At 42.0% G+C, this 21,721-nt stretch overlaps 1 protein-coding gene and 1 long non-coding RNA gene across 2 annotated transcripts; both read right to left on the bottom strand.

The window, feature by feature from the left end:
• Positions 1-60: 60 nt before the first annotated feature.
• Positions 61-7,467, bottom strand: LOC120022030. Its single transcript, XR_005472583.1, has 5 exons — positions 5,933-7,467; positions 5,471-5,629; positions 5,116-5,259; positions 4,415-4,516; positions 61-1,169 (listed from the first exon to the last, which is right to left on the bottom strand). It is a non-coding gene; the product is annotated as an uncharacterized LOC120022030 (long non-coding RNA).
• A 9,043-nt stretch (positions 7,468-16,510) lies between these two features.
• LOC120021811 (26S proteasome non-ATPase regulatory subunit 9-like) lies at positions 16,511-21,396 on the bottom strand. Its single transcript, XM_038965693.1, has 6 exons — positions 21,196-21,396; positions 20,840-20,939; positions 20,472-20,665; positions 20,223-20,324; positions 19,967-20,055; positions 16,511-16,712 (listed from the first exon to the last, which is right to left on the bottom strand). The coding sequence occupies exons 1-6, from the start codon at positions 21,319-21,321 to the stop codon at positions 16,685-16,687; spliced, it is 639 nt and encodes a 212-aa protein (XP_038821621.1). The 5' UTR covers positions 21,322-21,396; the 3' UTR covers positions 16,511-16,684.
• Between the last annotated feature and the right edge of the window lie 325 nt (positions 21,397-21,721).

The following is a 21,721-nucleotide window of genomic DNA, read 5'->3' as shown; positions in this document are numbered from 1 at the left end:
TTTTTAAAGTATAATTACTTGGCACAAATAAATTAAAAACATTTGCAATTAAATGTGTTATTTATTTTTTCTTGTCATAACATATGCTGTATTCAATTGATCTTTATTAGCCAATCATAGCCAATTAAAGGTCACATCAAACTGCACCCATGAGGAAACCTGTATTCTGTATGTGTGTGCTTCATGAACTAGATACTTCCCATGAGTCTTTTACAGCACTCTTGCCACCTCCCCGTCATGATTTACATCTCACTCTTGCCACCTCCCCGTTCAACAACAAGACCCAGGCCCTAGCACGGTTCTGCCTGGGATCTTACCTCAGAACCCTGAGGCTGATCCCAGTCGACCTGCGAGCCCCAGTCTCTTTTCTGCTCCCCACACACTATGTCCAGCTCCAGAAGTTAAGACATTTTAAACTGGAAAAAGAAGCAGTCACGGTTTTAACTAAACACCGCTCTCTTCTCTCTCTTGTGCAGGAGCAGGAACCAGTGTGTACAGTGCGCAGGCTTACTATAGGTGAGCCCACAACGGTTTGGCGCAATGTGGCCCATCTTGCACTGCTGAATTGGCACCGGGACCTGTCCTAGATGGTCGCCCACGAGATCCTCCAAGTCAGGGCCGTTATGCAATCCCGGGGCATGGCGAGGACATCCGCGTGCCCTCGACCAGGCTGCGGCCAAGATGAGTTGGTGAGGCACTCGCTCTGGGAGTGCAGAGCTGCCAGGGAACTGTGGAATGAAACAGGCCCCCTGATCTCCCCGTGTCTGCCAGCAGGGGAGGACTTAACGCCCCAGCTCGTGCTGTATGGGGTGGGCCGAAGGCCTATTCCACCAAGGGCCTTCACCAAGCTCTGGCCCACCCTCACATGTCTGAAGGAAGCACTGTGGTCCTCCCGCAACCTGCTGGTAGCGAAACGAGTAGAGACTACCCCCCAGGTAGTGGCCATGGTAGCCACGGAAGCCCTGGGGTGGAACAGAAGAAAGGGAGCCTCGACCCCAGACGAAGGGTCCCCCACAACACCCAAGGAGCCGGCGGCCACAACCTGACAGCGCTGTGGTGCCTAGAGCGATGTGCTTAGGGGAGGGATCTCCTCTGAGCCCCAACGGACAGGACGGTAATTGATTCGGAGGAGCAGGAGGAGGTGAGTTTGATAAGGACTCACCCTGTTCCTGTACAAAGGACCGAAGACAGCCTTTTAACAAAGTGATTTTTTAACATGTTTTTCATGTCTTAAAAATGTTTTTCCTTTGTTAAATAATTTGTATACATTTTAAATGGCTTTTACAGAATGAGGTTTTACAAGAAAACATACTTTTATTCAAGGTTGTTTCTATTGTTTTTAACATGTACTTTTTAACCTATATTTAACCAGGTAGGCTAGTTGAGAACAAGTTCTCATTTGCAACTGCGACCTGACCAAGATAAAGCAAAGCAGTTTGACACATACATCAACACAGAGTTGCACATGGAATAAAAAACATACAGTAGAAAAAGTATATATACAGTATGTGCAAATGAGGTAGGATAAGGGAGGTAAGGCAATAAATAGGCCATGGTGGCGAAGTAATTACAATATAGCAATTAAACACTGGAATGGTAGATATGCAGAAGATGAATGTGCAAGTAGAGATACTGGGGTGCAAAGGAGCAAGATAAATAAATAAATACAGTATGGGGCTGAGGTAGTTGGATGGGCTATTTACAGATGGGCTATGTACAGGTGCAGTGATCTGTGAGCTGCTCTGACAGCTGGTGCTTAAAGCTAGTGAGGGAGATATGAGTCTCCAGCTTCAGTGATTTTTGCAGTTCGTTCCAGTCACTGGCAGCAGAGAACTGGAAGGAAAGGCGGCCAAAGGAAGAATTGGCTTTGGGGGTGACCAGTGAGATTGGAGCGCGTGCTACGGTTGGGTGCTGCTATGGTGACCAGTGAGCTGAGATAAGGCGGGGCTTTACCAAGCAGAGACTTGTAGATGACCTGGAGCCAGTGGGTTTGGCGACGAGTATGAAGCGAGGGCCAGCCAACGAGAGCGTACAGGTCACAGTGGTGGGTAGTATATGGGGCTTTGGTGACAAAACGGATGGCACTGTGATAGACTGCATCCAATTGGTTGAGTAGAGTGTTGGAGGCTATTTTATAAGTGACATTGCCAAAGTCAAGGATTGGTAGGATGGTCAGTTTTACGAGGGTATGTTTGGCAGCATGAGTGAAGGATGCTTTGTTGCGAAATAGGAAGCCGATTCTCGATTTAATTTTGGATTGGAGATGCTTAATGTGAGAGTTTAGTCTAACCAGACACCTAGGTATTTGTAGTTGTCCACATATTCTAAGTCAGAACCGTTCAGAGTAGTGATGCTGGATGGGCGGGCAGGTGCAGGCAGCGATTGGTTGAAGAGCATGCATTTAGTTTTACTTGCATTTAAGAGCAGTTGGAGGCCACGGAAGGAGAGTTGTATGGCATTGAAGCTCGTCTGGAGGTTAGTTAACACAGTGTCCAAAGAAGAGCCAGAGGTATACAGAATGGTGTCGTCTGCGTAGAGGTGGATCAGAGAATCACCAGCAGCAAGAGCGACATCATTGATGTATACAGAGAAGAGAGTCGGCCCGAGAATTGAACCCTGTGGCACCCCCATAGAGACTGCCAGAGGTCCGGACAACAGGCCCTCCGATTTGACACACTGAACTCTATCAGAGACGTAGTTGGTGAACCAGGCGAGGCAATCATTTGAGAAACCAAGGCTGTTGAGTCTGCCGATAAGAATGTGGTGATTGACAGAGTCGAAAGCCTTGGCCAGGTCGATGAATACGGCTGCACAGTAATGTCTCTTATCGATGGCGGTTATGATATCGTTTAGGACCTTGAGCGTGGCTGAGGTGCACCCATGACCAGCTCTGAAACCAGATTGCATAGCGGAGAAGGAACGGTGGGATTCGAAATGGTCGATAATCTGTTTGTTAACTTGGCTTTCGAAGATTTTTAGAAAGGCAGGGCAGGATGGATATAGGTCTATAACAGTTTGGGTCTAGAGTGTCTCCCCCTTTGAAGAGGGGGATGCCCGCGGCAGCTTTCCAATCTTTGGGGATCTCAGACGATACAAAAGAGGTTGAACAGGCTAGTAATAGGGGTTGCAACAATTTTGGCAGATAATTTTAGAAAGAGAGGGTCCAGATTGTCTAGCCCGGCTGATTTGTAGGGGTCCAGATTTTGCAGATCTTTCAGAACATCAGTTATCTGGATTTGGGTGAAGGAGAAATGGGGGAGGCTTGGCGAATTGCTGTGGGGGGTGGAGGGCTGTTGATCGGGGTAGCCTCAGTGCAGTGGGCAGCTGGGAGGAGGTGCTCCTATTCTTCATGGACTTTACAGTGTCCCAGAACTTTTTTGAGTTTGTGCTACAAGATGCAAATTTCTGCTTGAAAAAGCTAGCCTTAGCTTTCCAAACTGTCTGTGTATATTGGTTCTTAATAACTTCCTTGAAAAGTTGCATATCGCGGGGGCTATTTGATGCTAATGCAGAACGCCACAGGATGTTTTTGTGCTGGTCAAGTGCAGTCAGGTCTGGAGAGAACCAAGGGCTATATCTGTTCCTGGTTCTACATTTTTTGAATGGGGCATGCTTTTTTAAGATTGTGAGGAAGGCACTTTTAAAGAATAACCAGGCATCCTCTACTGACGGGATGAGGTCAATATCCTTCCAGGATACCCGGGGCAGGTCGATTAGAAAGGCCTGCTCGCTGAAGTGTTTCAGGGAGCGTTTGACAGTGATGAGGGGTGGTCGTTTGACCACAGACCTATTACGGATGCAGGCAATGAGGCAGTGATCGCTGAGATCTTGATAGAAAGACAGCAGAGGTGTATTTGGAGTGCAAGTTGGTTAGGATGATATCTATGAGGGTGCCCGTATTTACGGATTTGGGGTTATACCTGGTGGGTTCATTGATAATTTGTGTGAGATTGAGGGCATCAAGCTTAGAATGTAGGATGGTCGGGGTGTTAAGCATGTCCCAGTTTAGATCACCTAGCAGCACAAGCTCTGTAGATTGAAGATTTTTAACAAATGTAAATGTAATACTCGAATGCTGTTTTATGCCGTTTTTATGTGTATAAACAATGTAAATTAAAGTGAGCTGTTTTTAAAGGAAATTGATAAATAAAAACTTTTCCAAAATAAAAAACATGTAATTTCCATACAACTTCTGACCCTGAGGAGGACAACATTCCCTCTTGGGAGGAGGGAACAATCCCCAGGAAATCATTAGAAAATGTTTCCATGGAAATCTCCTCCAGGATCTCACAATCCAGCATGTCTTCTGAATCTGTCCCACACACACTTTTAATGGTGGACTATCAAAGCTGTGTAGTCTGTCTCATTATCACATTTTTAGACACTACTCTGAGCTTAACATGGTGATACATACCATCACATTCAATGGCTTCCAGCTCAGATCTCCCCCTCTCTGGATTCAGTCCTACCAGTGTGGTGAAAAATTCTGCCAGCTTGTCCTCAGTGATGTGTTCCGCTGAGGCAAAAAGAGAGTTGACGTATTATTAGAATGAAATACCAGCGCTGCCTCAGAACAAGGGAACATAAAGACATAAAGCTAGCAAATTGTAGATACTGACACTACCCTGCATAGAAATATACAGGCACAGCAAACAGACGTGTGGAGACTAAGAAGATGCAAATTTACAGGCAGCTAGCCTAGCACATCTCTGTCCTGGAAGAGTTCCAGCAGCTCGTCCCTGTTCACTACATGCTCTCTCATCACCCAGGACCTGGAAAGTGTGAAGCAACTACTTCTTGGAGATACCAAATGTTGGCTGTTGGTTGACGTACACCTTAATGAACTCCTCCAGGTCTATGTCGGTCACATATTTCACAGTCTCAGCATACCTGCTGAACTTTACTTCGTTCTGCATGTCCTCCAGCTGGAGAGAGTCATGATCAACAAACATTATTTCTATACTGAACCTAACTCATTTTTATAACTCATTATAACTTAAAACAAAGTATAACAAAATGAGGAACGAAAACAGAAAATTATCAAAGTAATCGATTAATCAATCGTTTCCCACAATAGCCTAGTCATCGCATTAGTCCTCATTAAGGACTTTGTACCTCTTGCTCAATGGGGAAGAAGCCCAGAGCCCTTATGATAAAAGGGACCTTTGCTAGTGGGATTCGGGTGGACACCTGTCGGATCTCCATGGAGTCAATGCCTTGTTTACGCAGCTGACAGTAATAGAAAAAGTCCTCCATTTCCTAAAGGGAAAAATGTAAGTGTCAGAACAAACGCACAAGTATTGTACAGCCATAACTGATGTACCCACTCTATACAGTTATGAATATTGATGGTTACATGGTAAAGATATCAGTTTGACCTACTCTAAAGAGTTCTCTGTTTCTAATGCACTAAAATCATGAGACAACGATTCAGTATATGTTCAACAGGAAAACTCAATGGTCTACTCACTTTAAACTAATCTACCATGAGAGGACTTCAGTCAGACCCCCAGCAGTGAAGACATATAGAACGTCATTGGAGTAGGCCATAGCAGATACCCCTGTTGGGTGGCAAATCAGAGCAGAGGACTTGGGGGTTCCCATCAATGGGCAGAATCTCGAGATCCACCTTGAACAAGAACACAATGACAAGTGACAATGAAACCAGTATATCTTCATTAGGCAAGAAATGCACACAAGTCTGGCCCCTAAAATAAAGACTTTCATACATATTTGGTCTGACTGAGGAGGTAGTTTGATACGATTGCACGTGAATCAACACTTACTTTGTCTTTTGTGATGTATGCCATTTAATGAGAGCTAGGGTCATGATCCTTCATTTGTGGCCTTCATACTACACCCCAATGACACAGAGATGCCGTGAAATAAGAGGACTAATCATATTTTTACAGACTGTTATTTGGGTGCTGACCTGCACATCTTGGTGATCCTGTTGAAAAGCTTCATTTTGTAGAGGCCAGAGGCGGTGAGCAGGAAATCCTCTGTGGTGATGGGTGTGCACCAAGCCACACAGGTGGGCCCGACGCTCTGCTCAATGCGCTCAGGATCAGCAGCTCATTCTCATTGCTATTCTCCAGGTCATACTCCACCTAATCAATCACCACCACATACCAAGGCAAAGTCATCCAACGTGTTTCAGCATGCCTAGTGGTTCAGCAAGTAAAGAACCACTGCATGTAAGTAAACCAGAGCCCTACTAAGTGTGAAGGTCTGGTCCATGCCCAGGGAGAATAGTCTGGGTTGGGTGCTGTCCAGGTACACCCCAAATAGGAAGTCGCTGATGGGCTTATAGTAGGAGTGATGCCTCACCAGGTACTTCCAGCACTGCACGCTCCTACCAGTGTATAAGCCAAACACCATTTCCGCTTTTCCAGCATCCTGACAGTAGCAACAAAACACGAGGGAAACGTGCAATTTGTTAGCTTCAGTTTGATTATAATGCTTCAAGGTAGAGGGCTCAAACCTCTTACTTTCCAATCCCAATGCCAGAACCACATAGTGTCTGCTCACTGCTGTGGCCAGGTAGAGGGAGTCTGGAGAGAAGGTAATGTGAGTGATGCAGTCTTGGCTGTAGTTGAGTCGCTCCTCTGCCTCACTCTGCTATGTGCAAGCATCCAGTACATGGACAGCTCCACTTGCAAATCCAACCGCCAAGTATAATCCTGTTCACTGACACACAGGATAGCCTGGTCAAAGCTGAGCCAACTCACACAAACACAGACAGAGAACATGTTGTTTTTAAGGGGAGTTCTCCGTATAACACAAATCAATTGTAAGAATATCAATGTGAGATCTTTCTACGTATGCATATAGATTCACTTATAGGAAATTAAACTGACAAAAGCCTCTGGCCTGCTGGGTCACCTTGGGGGTCATAGGCGATACACTGAATCTGCCTCTCCTTCTCAAAGACCCTGCTGCAGATGGACACCTTGCGCTCATAGTCCCACACCTTCAGGATGCCACTGTGCTGCCCAAGGCAACAACTGGTTGCTGGGGGTGACAGGCCACAGCGTGCAGTGCCTTGCAATGCTTTCGCAGTAGCGGCTTCGTCACACCGTCCTGTGCATTCACATGTACCACCCTCAAGCTGACTGTAGACAGGACAAAATTCCTACAGACAAGAGAGGGATTAAAGGGAGAAGTAGGACAAAGCAGATACGTTTCACATACACTGGGGCACCAGCTGGCATCACACTGATTCTCACCGGATAAAAAACATCTTAGCTTACTTACAAGCCATTAACCAACAATGCAGTTTTAAGAAAAATAAAAGTTAAGAAAAATATTTACTAAATAAACTAAAGTAAAAAATAAAAGAGCAACAATAAAAGAAGATTTGGAAATTGCTCCCCAGGATGAACGTGACTTGTGTAGGTCTGCAATTTATTTTCTGAGGGCTTGAGGATTCTAGCAGCCGTATTTAGCACTAACTGAAGTTTACTTTGTGCTTTATCCGGGTAGCCGGAAAGTAGAGCATTGCAGTAGTCTAACCTAGAAGTAACAAAAGCATGGATTAATTTTTCTGCATCATTTTTGGACAGAAAGTTTCTGATTTTTGCAATGTTACCTAGATGGAAAAAAGCTGTCCTTGAAACAGTCTTGATATGTTCGTCAAAAGAGAGATCAGGGTCCAGAGTAACGCCGAGGTCCTTCACAGTTTTATTTGAGATGACTGTACAACCATCAAGATGAATTGTCAGATCCAACAGAAGATCTCTTTGTTTATTGGGACCTAGAACAAGCATCTCTGTTTTGTCCGAGTTTAAAAGTAGAAAGTTTGCAGCCATCCACTTCCTTATGTCTGAAACACAGGCTTCTAGCGAGGGCAATTTTGGGGCTTCTGTCACGTTCGTCATCTGAATCGGACCAAGGCGCAGCGTGGTATGCATACATTCTTATTTATTAAAAGAATGAACACTGAACAAACTAACAAAATAACAAAATGAAACGTGAAGCTATACAAACGAGTGCTGACAGGCAACTACACATAGACACACAAAATCATAGAAATAAAGGACATAGAATGCCCACCCAAATCACACCCTGACCAAACCAAAAAGAGACATAAAAAAGGCTTTCTAAGGTCAGGGCGTGACAGCTTCACCATGTTTCATTGAAATGTACAGCTGTGTGTCATCCGCATAGCAGTGAAAGTTAACATTATGTTTTCGAATGACATCCAAGAGGTCAAATATATAGTGAAAACAATAGTGGTCCTAAAACGGAACCTTGAGGAACACCGAAATTTACAGTTGATTTGTCAGAGGACAAACCATTCACAGAGACAAACTGATATCTTTCCGACAGATAAGATCTAAACCAGGCCAGAATTTGTCCGTGTAGACCAATTTGGGTTTCCAATCTCTCCAAAAGAATGTGGTGATCGATGGTATCAAAAGCAGCACTAAGGTCTAGGAGCACGAGGACAGATGCAGAGCCTCGGTCTGACGCCATTAAAAGGTAATTTACCACCTTCACAAGTGCAGTCTCATTGCTATGATGGAGTCTAAAACCAGACTGAAGTATTTCGTATACATTGTCTGTCTTCAGGAAGGCAGTGAGTTGCCGTGCAACAGCTTTTTCTAAAATGTTTGAGAGGAATGGAAGATTCGATATAGGCCGATAGTTTTTTATATTTTCTGGGTCAAGGTTTGGCTTTTTCAAGAGAGGCTTTATTACTGCCACTTTTAGTGAGTTTGGTACACATCCGGTGGATAGAGAGCCGTTTATTATGTTCAACATAGGAGGGCCAAGCACAGGAAGCAGCTCTTTCAGTAGTTTAGTTGGAATAGGGTCCAGTATGCAGCTTGAAGGTTTAGAGGCCATGATTATTTTCATCATTGTGTCAAGAGATATAGTACTAAAACAGTTGAGTGTCTCTCTTGATCCTAGGTCCTGGCAGAGTTGTGCAGACTCAGGACAACTGAGCTTTGGAGGAATACGCAGATTTAAAGAGGAGTCCGTAATTTGCTTTTTAATGATCATGATCTTTTCCTCAAAGAAGTTCATGAATTTATTACTGCTGAAGTGAAAGCCATCGTCTCTTGGGGAATGCTGCTTTTAAGTTAGCTTTGCAACAGTATCAAAAAGACATTTCGGAGTGTTCTTATTTTCCTCAATTAAGTTGGAAAAATAGGATGATCGAGCAGCAGTGAGGGCTCTTCGATACTGCACGGTACTGTCTTTCCAAGCTAGTCAGAAGACTTCCAGTTTGGTGTGGCGCCATTTCCGTACCAATTTTCTGGAAGCTTGCTTCAGAGCTCGGGTATTTTCTGTATACCAGGGAGCTAGTTTCTTATGACAAATGTTTTTAGTTTTTAGGGGTGCAACTGCATCTAGGGTATTGCGCAAGGTTAAATTGAGTTCCTCAGTTAGGCGGTTAACTGATTTTTGTCCTCTGACGCCCTTGAGTAGGCAGAGGGAAGGGCATCAAGGAATCTTTGGGTTGTCTGAGTATTTATAGCACGACTTTTGATGCTCCTTGGTTGGGGTCTGAGCAGATCATTTGTTGCGATTACAAACGTAATAAAATGGTGGTCCGATAGTCCAGGATTATGAGGAAAAACATTAAGATCCACAACATTTATTCCCTGGGACAAAACTAGGTCCAGAGTATGACTGTGACAGTGAGTAGGTCCAGAGACATGTTGGACAAAACCCACTGAGTCGATGATGGCTCCGAAAGCCTTTTGGAGTGGGTCTGTGGACTTTTCCATGTGAATATTAAAATCACCAAAAATTTGAATATTATCTGCTATGACTACAAGGTCCGATAGGAATTCAGGGAACTCAGTGAGGAACGCTGTATATGGCCCAGGAGGCCTGTAAACAGTAGCTATAAAAAGTGATTGAGTAGGCTGCATAGATTTCATGACTAGAAGCTCAAAAGACGAAAACTTCGTTTTTTTTTTGTAAATTGAAATTTGCTATCGTAAATGTTAGCAACACCTCCGCCTTTGCGGCATGCACGGGAGATATGGTCACAAAAAAAACATTTCTGCCAACACCTCCAAAAACATTTGATCAAGTTTGCCATTGATATTTCCTTTAGATATAGGCCTACTGTCTTGGCCTAATTCCAATACTTCCAAATTATACAGCAAATACGTAAGGGCGTTACTGTCACCATAAAATGTGAATGGTGGGTGTTATTCAGCCGGAGCTTTCTACAACAGGTCTGATTTATAACAGGAAACATGTGTATGAATGGCGTGCGCCAAATTTGATAAATCTAAATATTTTTGTGCATGGGCAGTCTTTTCAGAAATAGCGCACACAGATATTTAGTGGCATTAGGGCATGGCATGGAAATACGAATTGTTGTTCAATATTTAGTTTATCAATAAATTATTGGGTTTCTATGTCCTGCCTACATATAGGCTCTGAGATTAAATAGGCAACTCTGAAAGTAAATAGGCAATGATTTCGGGCTCCTATCGCACAGCATTACTGTAGCCTACCAAAACAATAAAATATATCTTACATAAACTGTTTTAATCTTTAGCACTGATTTATGCTGGCTGTATCTGGAAAAAGACTGTGTCAGTTTCTGAAAGAGAAAACAATGGAAAATTCAGCAGAAGATTTGAATTCAACAATGTTTTGCATCGACTTTTATCCAACATCAATATGATCTGCCCCTGAATTCTGAAACATTGTCTAGGACAGGCAATAAATAAAAACAATAAATTACAGTACTTACTACTGTATACCGGTATTATGATATTGCAAAACTTGAAATACATATAGCCAGCCTACTGTATCTATTTTACAAGGCTACTAGGTCCAATTACTGTAAATGAGAGATGCACATGGTAATTTGTTGTATGGCTCCTTTGGGAATATGAATCCATCACTGCCAGAAAAGGTGAGGAGTTTACTCTGCAAAGGTTATGAAAATAAAATAAATAGGAAAAATATTCCTGTCTAATTATTAATTCTAAAAATAAAACATAGATTTTCACTCTTTTCACTAATGGCAAATGGCTACATTGTTGTTAGAGTTTTTCTTTTCTTTTTTATGAATAAGCTTTTCATTATATCTCCCATTTGCACAAACACTAACTGTAGGCCTTCTTGCCAGGTTGCAATGCAATATTTCAACCACTAGCAGAGGTGTGTACGCATGGTCTAAAGTTTGCTGGGAGGTGAGCACATTCTCAGGTAAAGTAATTTTTTAAAATAAATGCCAACTTTTGCGTGAAAACTGGTGCATGCATGCACATTTTGGGGTATATTTTGTACATACTCATGGTTTATAAAAGGGTCCCCTGGCCCTTTACTAGCTTACCTGAACTTCTCCAGCTCCAACTTTTACCAAGTATTTGGAGTCCTTTAACAGTGCCAAAGCTGCAACAGCCCCCCCCCCCGCCCCTCCCCCAGGGTGGCATGTCAAATTATGTCCGCACATGAATCCTGGAATAGAAGCCAAACAACCACTGTTTCAGAATAACACATTTATACTAGATACATAAAAAATATGAATGTACTTTTAGAATAAAGTGCTATTGTAAAAAGGAATCCCAAATGATGACCAGACTTTCCTGTTGCTGTCAACTCACACAGAAACATAAAATGGGTCTGCTGTGCCCCTGTAGGTAAGCATCAAGTTTGTGTCAATACTATTTGCCTTGAACAGTTATTTTTTTAGCTTTCCCTTTGCCATTGAACACTGGCATTCCTAACAACATAGACATAGCATTCATTCCATATACCCACAGGTCTTTGCAAGCATCTGACCTCGTTGAGTGCATTGAGTGCACTCGTTGCGTGCAACTGCTGGAACTTACCTGAAGGAAGTGTTGTGAATTTGAGGTTTGGTTGTACATGACGGCTACATGGGTGCCAACATATAAGATCACCAGCTGATCCTGGTCCTGAAGGCTGAAGACAGTAAAAGCCTGGTGCACCCCAAAGGCCCACTCCAGTGTCTGTCACAATACACAAGAACACTACATTACATTTCTGATATTAAACTTAGTGTTTCTTAGATATATATCTAGTTGAATACAAATGTTTATGATAGAAAGCTAGATTAATTTTTACAAGTGCATGAGTTTTTACTTGGGGGGCTCCCGAGTGTCAAAGCGGTCTAAGGCACTGCATCTCAGTGCTAGAGGCGTCACTACAGACCCTAGTTCGATTCCAGGCTGTATCACAACCGGACGTGATTTGGAGTCCCATAGGGCGGTGCACAATTGGCCCAGCGTCGTAAATAAGAATTTGTTCTTAAATGACTTGCCTAGTTAAAAGGTTAAAAAATTAAAAAACATGAGGGGATTGCTTGGGTAACAGTGTCATTGAGGTGTCTGGGTAGACAGAGTCGGATTCCCATGTATTTTAGACTGATCATCTGTCTTAGTCCCCATTCTGTCCACTGACAGTCAAGCCTTTCAACCTGCTCTTTACCATTCTTCTCTTCTCTCTGATGCAAATCTTCTCCATCCTTGTCTGGCTGCTGCTTTGCTTCGGTGCCAGTTGCGGCCTGCTGCTCCTCTGGGGGGCTTGGCAAGGGGTCATTACTCTCGGTTCCAATGCCTGACATGACTCAAGTATTCACAGGCCTACTGTGTTTTCAGACAAATACCATCTGAAATAGATGGGTACCATGAGGGCAGTAGCTATCAACAACAAACAGATTCAATGTGCTTAGCTGTCATTTTGCTAATGAAAAATATACAGTGCATTCGGAAAGTATTCAGAAACCTTCCCTTTTTCCACATTTTGTGACGTTACAGCCTTATTGTAAAATGTATTAAATATTTTTTACTCCTCCTCAATCTACACACAATACCCCATACAGACAAAGTGAAAACAAGTTTTTTGAAATGTTAGAAAATGTATTAAAATACATTAAGCATTTTTTATGAGACTCGAAATTGAGCTCAGGTGCATCCTGTTTGCATTGATCATCCTTGAGATGTTTCTACAACTTGATTTGAGTCCACCTTTAGTAAATTCAATTGATTGTACATGATTTGGAAAGGCACACACCTGTCTATATAAGGTCCCACAGTTGACAGTGCATGTCAGAGCAAAAACCAAGCCATGAGGTCAAAGGAATAGTCCGTAGAGCTCCAAGACAGGATTGTGACGAGGCACAGATCTGGGGAAGGGTACCAAAACATGTCTGCAGCATTGAAGGTCCACAAGAACACAGTGGCCTCCACCATTCTTAAATGCAAGAAGTTCGGAACCACCAAGACTCTTCCTAGAGCTGGCCGCCCTGCCAAACTGAGCAATCGGAGAAGGGCCTTGGTCAGGGAGGTGACCAAGAACCCAATGGTCACTCTGGCAGAGCTCTAGAGTTCCTCTGTGGAGATGGGAGAACCTTCCAGAAGGACAACCATCTTTGCAACACTCCCCTAATCAGGCCTTTATGGTAGAGTGGCCAGATGGAAGCCACTCCTCAGTAAAAGGCACATGACAGCCCATTTGGAGGCACCTAAAGGACTCTGACCATGAAAAACAAGATTATCTGGTCTGATGAAACAAAGATTGAACTCTTTGGCCTGTATGCGTCACGTCTGGAGGAAACCTGGCACCATCCCTACTGTGAAGGATGGGGGTGGCAGTATCATGCTGTGGGGATGTTTTTCAGCGGCAGAGACTGGGTGACTAGTCAGGATCGAGGGAAAGATGAATGGAGCAAAGTACAGAGAGATCCTTGATGAAAACCTGTTCCAGAGTGCTCAGGACCTCAGACTGGGATGAAGGTTCACCTTCCAACAGGACAATGACCCTAAACACACAGCCAAGGCAATGCAGGAGTGACCTTAAGTGGCCCAGCCAGATCCCAAACCCGATTGAACATCTCTGGAGAGACCAGCGACGCTCCCCATGAAACTTGACAGAGGTTAATTTCTTATATTTTTTATATATTTTTTGGTCCCCTTTTCATCTAAGACTACACTGTACAGGACTGAACAATAAACCTCATCTTTATTCAGGTTACCAACAACCATAAACATGCTATTTATATCCTTTCATATTCTCTTGTTGTTCTAGATGGACACTGTATGTTGAATATCATTGTAAACAGATATAACCAGTAAGGCTGGGAATTGCCAGGAACCTCACGATACAATATTATCACCATACTTAGATGCCGATATGATATGTATTGCGATTCTCACGATTCTTTATGCATTGCGATTCGATGATTGTTAGGTTATTCTGCTTTTGCAGAAGCAGCAGATACTCTTCCTGGGGTCCACACAAAAAACAGAACATGACAAATAACAAAACACTGATACAATGAGACAGTCACACAAATTTAAAATAACACGATATATAAACAATAAAACAAAAATTGTGTGTGTGTGTTTTTGTTCCCTCACAGTTCCAAACATTGCTCACCATGTTTATTTTTTGTAATTTTTTTATTATTATTAACCCATCCATATTTGTCCCTCTTCGGAGGACACATATCTTTGTTTTTTTACAGCTTTTCTGCTACATATACAGTTGAAGTCAGAAGTTTACATACACATACAAATACATTTAAACTCAGTTTTTAACAATTCCTGACATTTAATCCTCGTAAAAATTTCCTGTCTTAGGTCAGTTAGGATCACCACTTTATTTTAAGAATGTGAAATGTCAGAATAATAGTAGAGAGAATGATTTCTTTCAGCTTTTCTTTCTTTCATCACATTCCCAGTGGGTCAGAAGTTTACATACACTCAATTAGTATTTGGTAGCATTGCCTTAAAAATGTTTAACTTGGGTTAAATGTTTCGGGTAGCTTTCCACAAGCTTCCCACAATAAGTTGGGTGAATTTGGCCATTTCCTCCTGACAGAGCTGGTGTAACTGAGTCAGGTTTGTAGGCCTCCTTGCTCACACGCTTTTTCAGTTCTGCCCATGATGACCACTCCAATACCTTGACTTTGTTGTCCTTAAGCCATTTTGCCACATCTTTGGAAGTATGCTTGGGGTCATTGTCCATTTGGAAGACCCATTTGCGACCAAGCTTTAACTTCCTGACTGATGTCTTGAGATGTTGCTTCAATATATCCAAATAATTTTCCTACCTCATGATGCCATCTATTTTGTGAAGTGCACCAGTCCCTCCTGCAGCAAAGAACTCCCACAACATGATGCTGCCACCCCCGTGCTTCACGGTTGGGATGGCGCTTCTTCGGCATGCAAGCCTCCCCCTTTTTCCTTCAAACATAACGATGGTCATTATGGCCAAACAGTTCTATTTTTGTTCATCAGACCAGAGGACATTTCTCCAAAAAGTACAATCTTTGTCCCCATGTGCAGTTGCAAACCGTAGTCTGTTTTTTTTATTGCGGTTTTGGAGCAGTGGCTTCTTCCTTGCTGAGTGGCCTTTCATGTTATGTCGATATAGGACTCGTTTTACTGTGGATATAGATACTTTTGTACCTGTTTCCTCCAGCATTTTCACAAGGTCTTTTGCTGTTGTTCTGGGATTGATTTGCACTTTTCGCACCAAAGTACGTTCATCTCTAGGAGACAGAACGCTTCTACTTCCTGAGCGGTTTGATGGCTGCGTGGTCCCATGGTGTTTGTACTTACGTACTATTGTTTGTACAGATGAACGTGGTACCTTCAGGCATTTAGAAATTGCTCTCAAGGATGAACCAGACTTGTGGAGGTCTACAATTATTTTTCTGAGGTCTTGGCTGATTTCTTTTGATTTTCCCATGATGTCAAGCAAAGAGGCACTGAGTTTGAAGGTAGGCCTTGAAATACATCCACAGGTACCACTCCAATTGACTCAAATTATGTCAATTAGCCTATCAGAAGCTTCTAAAGCCATGACATAATTTTCTGGAATTTTCCAAGCTGTTTAAAGGCACAGTCAACTTAGTGTATGTAAACTTCTGACCCACTGGAATTGTGATACAGTGAATTATAAGTGAAATAATCTGTCTGTAAACAATTGTTGGAAAAATTACTTGTGTCATGCACAAAGTAGATGTCCTAACCGACTTGCCAAAACTATTGTTTGTTAACAAGAAATTTGTGGAGTGGTTGAAAAACGAGTTTTAATGATGTAAACTTCCGACTTCAACTGTATATATATATATATATATATATATATATATATATATATATCTTTTTTTAAATGTTTGCATTTATTTAACAAGGCACGTCAATTAACGGCCTACCAGGGAACAGTGGGTTAACTGCCTTGTTTAGGGGCAGAACGACAGATTTTTACCTTGTCAGCTCGGGGATTCAATCCAGCAACTTTTCGGGTACTGGCCCAACGATCTAACCACTAGCCTACCTGCCGCCTATTGTTGAGTAAACTTTGCCTGAAACCAGAAAAACTACAATGGCTCCCCAAGCTAAATTGCTTAGGCTTTGTGGAAATTGTAAATGTCTCTAATATCAAAAATGTGTCAAATGTTTTTTAGTTGAGGTGAGGAGTTGGGCAAATGGAAATGTCAGATGAATATTTAAAAATATATATTTTTCACACTGAAAGCAATATGTAAACTCAAAGAAAATAATGTTAATACTTTTTATTAGAACATTAAATTGACATTGAATCAGTTGAAAATGTCAGTCTTCTAATTTATGGGCTCAAACAATTCCTTTACTCATAGCCATCCAGTGGCATAACAGAGTAAGGTTGGTGGTAAAGTTGAACCCTTACGATCTTGCTGGTCACATGGTCCTTATCATCTGTGGATGGGCACAATGTTACATCTGTTGGGAAAACAATTAATAAGAAGTCAATAGTTTATCTTCTACAGTTGTCATGGTGCTGGCTAGCCAAATTAGTATAGATTTAGTCTGGATAAAGTAAAATCCTGCCCAAAATCCTGACATCTGACATTTCCAATGGCAAACCAGTTTTTCAAGATAGCTATCTCATTTGAGGAGTCACCTGAAGCGTGAGAGGAATTGGAGATCGAGGAATACAGCAGTGCTGAGGCAGAGGGCTCGTAATGAGGACGACTAGCTACTATTCTGAACTGTGTGGTGAGCTTTCTGGCAACCAGATCTGCTAGAGCATCACCCAAGTGGGTGCTACACAGAATGGAAGAGGAGAAGTCTAGTAGCTACGTCCAATGGCTATAAAAGTCAGACTGGTTCTCAGACTTGCCCTCTACAAGATCATCAGCAGACACAATTTCCATCCTCTACCATCCTCTGACCAGCTCCCTCCGCTCAAGCCATAAACTGACCCTCTCCATCTCTCCAGGATGCAGCTTTCAAAGACTTGGCCTCTATTAGTTGACCTGTCATATAATATTGCTTGTTGTTTTTTGCTCTTGAAGCGGTTTGAGATTCTATGAAAAGCACTATAGAAATGAAATACATGATTAATTATAATTTAGCTAACAATGCCAGCTAGTGGTTTTGATTGGAATACATTGGCCTACATTGGGCGGTTTCTATGGACTCCTTGATTGAAGAGGGGGACTACAATTCAGTGGCGAATTGGCAGTGAGGAATTCATTTCTCAAGAGTATTATCCCAAAGTTATGAATGGACTGTATCCTGAGTGAGAGCATGGGGAGATAAAATACAAGGGCATCCCGAGTGGCGCAGTGGTCGAAGGCACTGTATCGCAGTGCTAGCTGTGCCACTAGAGAGGTTAGGGAGGGTATGGCCGGCAGGGATATCCTTGTCTCATCGTACACTAGCGACTCCTGTGGCGGGCCGGGCACAGTGCACGCTGACACAGTCGCCAGGTGTACGGTGTTTCCTCCGACACATTGGTGCGGCTGGATTCCGGGTTGGATGGGCATTGTGTCAAGAAGCAGTGCGGCTTGGTTGGGTTGTGTTTCGGAGGACGCATGGCTCTTGATCTTCTCCTCTCCCGAGTCCGTACGGGAGTTGCAGTGTTGAGACGGTAACTACTACCAATTGGATACCACGAAATTGGTGATGAAAATTTTAATTAAAAAAATACAAACGACATCTCATTCCACAGGTACGGAAGTCGAGACGCCTCGAGCTACCTGCCTACCCCCAGACGACCTGATCTGGCTGCTCAGCTCCTTCTGTTGGCCACCTGCACTCTGTTCAAGCCTTGTGCTATTGACTGTCGCTCCATGTGTCGGAGGCTTAAAGTACTCAGAATTTAGTCCAGACCTATACTCATGCCATTCATATTTTTTTACTTGTGTACTGCAATTCAGCTTTTAGCTGCCAAGTATGGCCTACATGTAAAATAGTTTATAAACTACTACTACTAAAATAAATATCTCAGGTGATGAATTAGAGTGCCTTCAGAAAGTATTCATACTCCTTGACTTAGTCCACATTTTCTTGTGTTACAGCCTGAATTATAAATAGATTAAATATTTTTTTTCTCTCTCACCCATCTATACACAATACCCCATAATGACAAAATGAAAATATGTTTTTAGAAATTTTTGCATATTTATTGAAAACGCAGTATTCACACCACATGCCTGAAAATACGAAGAGTGGTACTAAGCGATGTGTCGTGTTTGCCCCAAACATAACACTTTGTATTCAGGACATAAAGATAAATTCTTTGCCACATTTTTGCAGTTTTATTTTAGTGCCTTATTGCAAACAGAATGAATGTTTTGTCATATTTTTTAAATTCTGTATATTCTTCCGTCTTTTAACTGTCATTTAGGTTAGTATTGTGCAGTAACTACAATGTTGTTAATCCATCCTCAGTTATCCTATTACAGACATTAAACTCTGTAACTGTTTTATAGTCACCAATGTCCTAATGGTGAAATTCATTAGGAGTGTTTTCCTTCCTCTCCCCGACAACTGAGTTAGAAAGGATTCCTGTATCATTGTAGGAACTGGGTGTATTGATACAGCATCCAAAGTGTAATTAATAACTTCACCATGCTCAAAGGGATTTCAATGTCTGTTTTTTTTCTTCCCATCTACCAATAAGCAGTGGTATCTCCACTATTTATATTTTTGACTACTTTAAATTTACTACATTCCTTAAAATAAAATATTGTACTTTTTACTCCATACATTTTCCTTGATACCCAAAAGTACTCGATACATCTTGAATGCTTAGCAGGACATGAAAATAGTCCAATTCACTCACTTATCAACCGAACATCCCTGGTCATCCCTACTGCCTCTGATCTGGCGGACTCATTAAAAAACACATGCTTCATTTATAAATGATGTCTGAATGTTGGAGTGTGCCCCTTGCTTTCTGTAAATAAATTAAAAACAAGAAAATGGTGCCATCTGGTTTGCTTAATATAAGGAATTTTACTTTTGATACTTAAGTATATTTTAAACCAAATACTTTAAAACTTTAACCCAAGTAGAATTTTACTGGGTGACTTTCACTTCTACTTGAGTCATTTTCTATAAAAAGGTAGCTTTACTTTTACTCAAGTATGACAGTTGGGTACTTTTTCCACCACTGCCAATAGGTGCCTTTCTTTGCAAGGCACTGGGAAATCTCCATGGTCTTTGTTGCTGAATCTGTGTTTGAAATTCACTGCTCCACTGAGGGACCTTGCAGATAATTGTATGTGTGGGGTACAGAGATGAGTTAGTCATTCAGAAATCATGTTAAACACTACTACTGCACACAGAGGGAGTCCATGCAACTTATTATATGTGACATGTTAAGCCAATTTTTACTCCTGAACTTATTTAGGCTCGCCTTAACAAAGGGTCTGAATACTTATTAATGCAAGACATTTTTGCTTTGAATTTTTAATGAATTTCTATAAAAAAAAAATATATAAAAACATAATTCCACTTTGACATTATGGGGTATTGTGTGTAAGCCAGTGGCACACAATCTCAATAATAAATGTTTCATTCAGGCTGTAACACAGCAACATGTGGAAAAAGTCAAGTGGTGTGAATACTTTCTGAAGACACTGTATATGATATGCATTTTGGCATGTATTTTAAATGTGAACCACAGTAAAGTTAGATCAAATAGTAATCAGTCTAATCTCTACCTCAATAGGTAGGACACTCACCCCAGTAAACCTCTGCCCGACCACCGCTGTGGGGTAAGTCCCATTTGGGTCTTCTGGCCATTTCGAATCACTGTAACGTTTAATGGCTTCTAAGGAACAGAAAAGACAACATGTCACGCATGGTAAGTTATCACTGTAGTGACTGCATTTCATATTGCTGTCATAATGGCACGTTACCCCGCCAATGATTAGGTTATTTGGCACAATAAAATACAAGTGGTTATAACAAGATTATTATAGTCACAGACTAACATACCCCTTCACTATGCTGAACCACTGAGGCAATATTCTGCAGGTTCTGGAAGTTCCCTGTGTTGATGGATCCAAATGCTATGATTTCATCACTAATTCGCAAGCCCTATGGGAAAAAACATAAATGTATCACAACTGGAAAAAAAACACTCTTAAATAACCCCAAACAAACACACAAAGTAAATAACAATGTCTGTGTTGTAAACAAATTCTATATAACTTTTAGGTCAATCTAGAAACTGTAAACACTCACAGCCTGACAGGCAGGGGAGCCTTGTGAGACAGCATCCACACGAGCAAAGGGAGAGGGCAGGGTGACTTCCTGCTCCATGGACTCAGTCTGGGATTCTGCCTGGTCCTGCTCCCGCTTCGCCTTCTCTAGAGCATGCAGCCTGTGCAGGGCCTCCTCGATTTCCACCATGATGGCTTTGTGATCATTCTGTAGACCTGCCACATCGACAAGGTGGCCATAGTTAGCCGGGAAAAATTCAGTAGGCAGTAGCACCCACGAACAATGGAACCCCTTACACACTACACTGTAAATAGTTTGTCTGACTGTTGTCAAGTAATGTGTCAGTTAAAACATGTTATATTGCACAGCAGTACTACAAGCTCTCTTACAAGAAATACTGTGCCTTGTTGTTCTGATCTGGTACACATTAACATCTGCGCGGGGGAATCCCTCTGCATCAACCAAAGGACCTTCCATTCCAACCTCTTGCTAAAAGAGAACACACACAAATTATTGACGGGGAATCATATTTCTTGCGTCATATAATAGCCTCACAACACGCACACACACGTTGTTTCTAACGTTAGATAATAGACTGAATAAAGCTAGCAGTGATTGACGTAAATTAGCTACAACATATTGGAAAAATAACCACATTTGAGCTCGCAAGTTAGCGTTAGCTCGCTAACGTCAGTTGGTCCAAAATGTAAACAAACAACGTATCCATGTAACGTTACAAACGTACATCTTCCAAAACGTCGTAGTAAGCTTTAATTTGTTCTTCAATAGTATCTTTCTTTTTTATAAGACTTTGGACATCTTCCATTGTTATTGTCGAATTTCCATCGTTGTTTTCCTCCGTCATCTTCATGATTATCTCTCGTCCGGAAACTCAATAACGACAACTACCAGACCGTGAATAACAAAAAAGTCCGACAAGTAAAAATTCTTAGGGCCTGTCGCTATTTCCGGTTTATTCTTCTTCTTCGGTGAGGTTTATCAGCGGTTGGCATTCAACGTTATGCTGCATTACCGCAACCTACTGTACTGGAGTGTGAGCCAGAGACAGGGAGAAACTAAATCCTACCTGCCAGCCCCATTGCTCTAAAAAAAGATAACAAAATATTTAAGACTATATCTAATGACGTTCTACTCAATATACTCTTTAAACTAATTTCCTGTATCCCCTTCTCCCTCATACTAGATCTCATCCTCTCTCTTTCCCTCCAATAATGTCCACACTGTATCTACACATTTATTTATTTATTTAT

The sequence above is a fragment of the Salvelinus namaycush genome, chromosome 1 (assembly GCF_016432855.1).
Source record: "Salvelinus namaycush isolate Seneca chromosome 1, SaNama_1.0, whole genome shotgun sequence".
In the NCBI taxonomy this organism is placed as follows: Eukaryota; Metazoa; Chordata; class Actinopteri; order Salmoniformes; family Salmonidae; genus Salvelinus; species Salvelinus namaycush.
Note: the sequence above shows the minus strand (reverse complement) of the source record. Positions and strands in the feature narration are given on the sequence as shown.

Excerpts from the sequence above, each read along its gene's own strand:
- LOC120021811 (XM_038965693.1), bottom strand. The coding sequence starts at position 21,321 with ATGAAGATGACGGAGGAAAACAACGATGGAAATTCGACAATAACAATG. Across the intron at positions 20,666-20,839 it reads AACAAGGCACAGTATTTCTT|GTCTACAGAATGATCACAAA; the intron begins GTAAGAGAGCTT and ends TCGATGTGGCAG. Across the intron at positions 20,325-20,471 it reads GCTCCCCTGCCTGTCAGGCT|GGCTTGCGAATTAGTGATGA; the intron begins GTGAGTGTTTAC and ends TTTTTCCCATAG.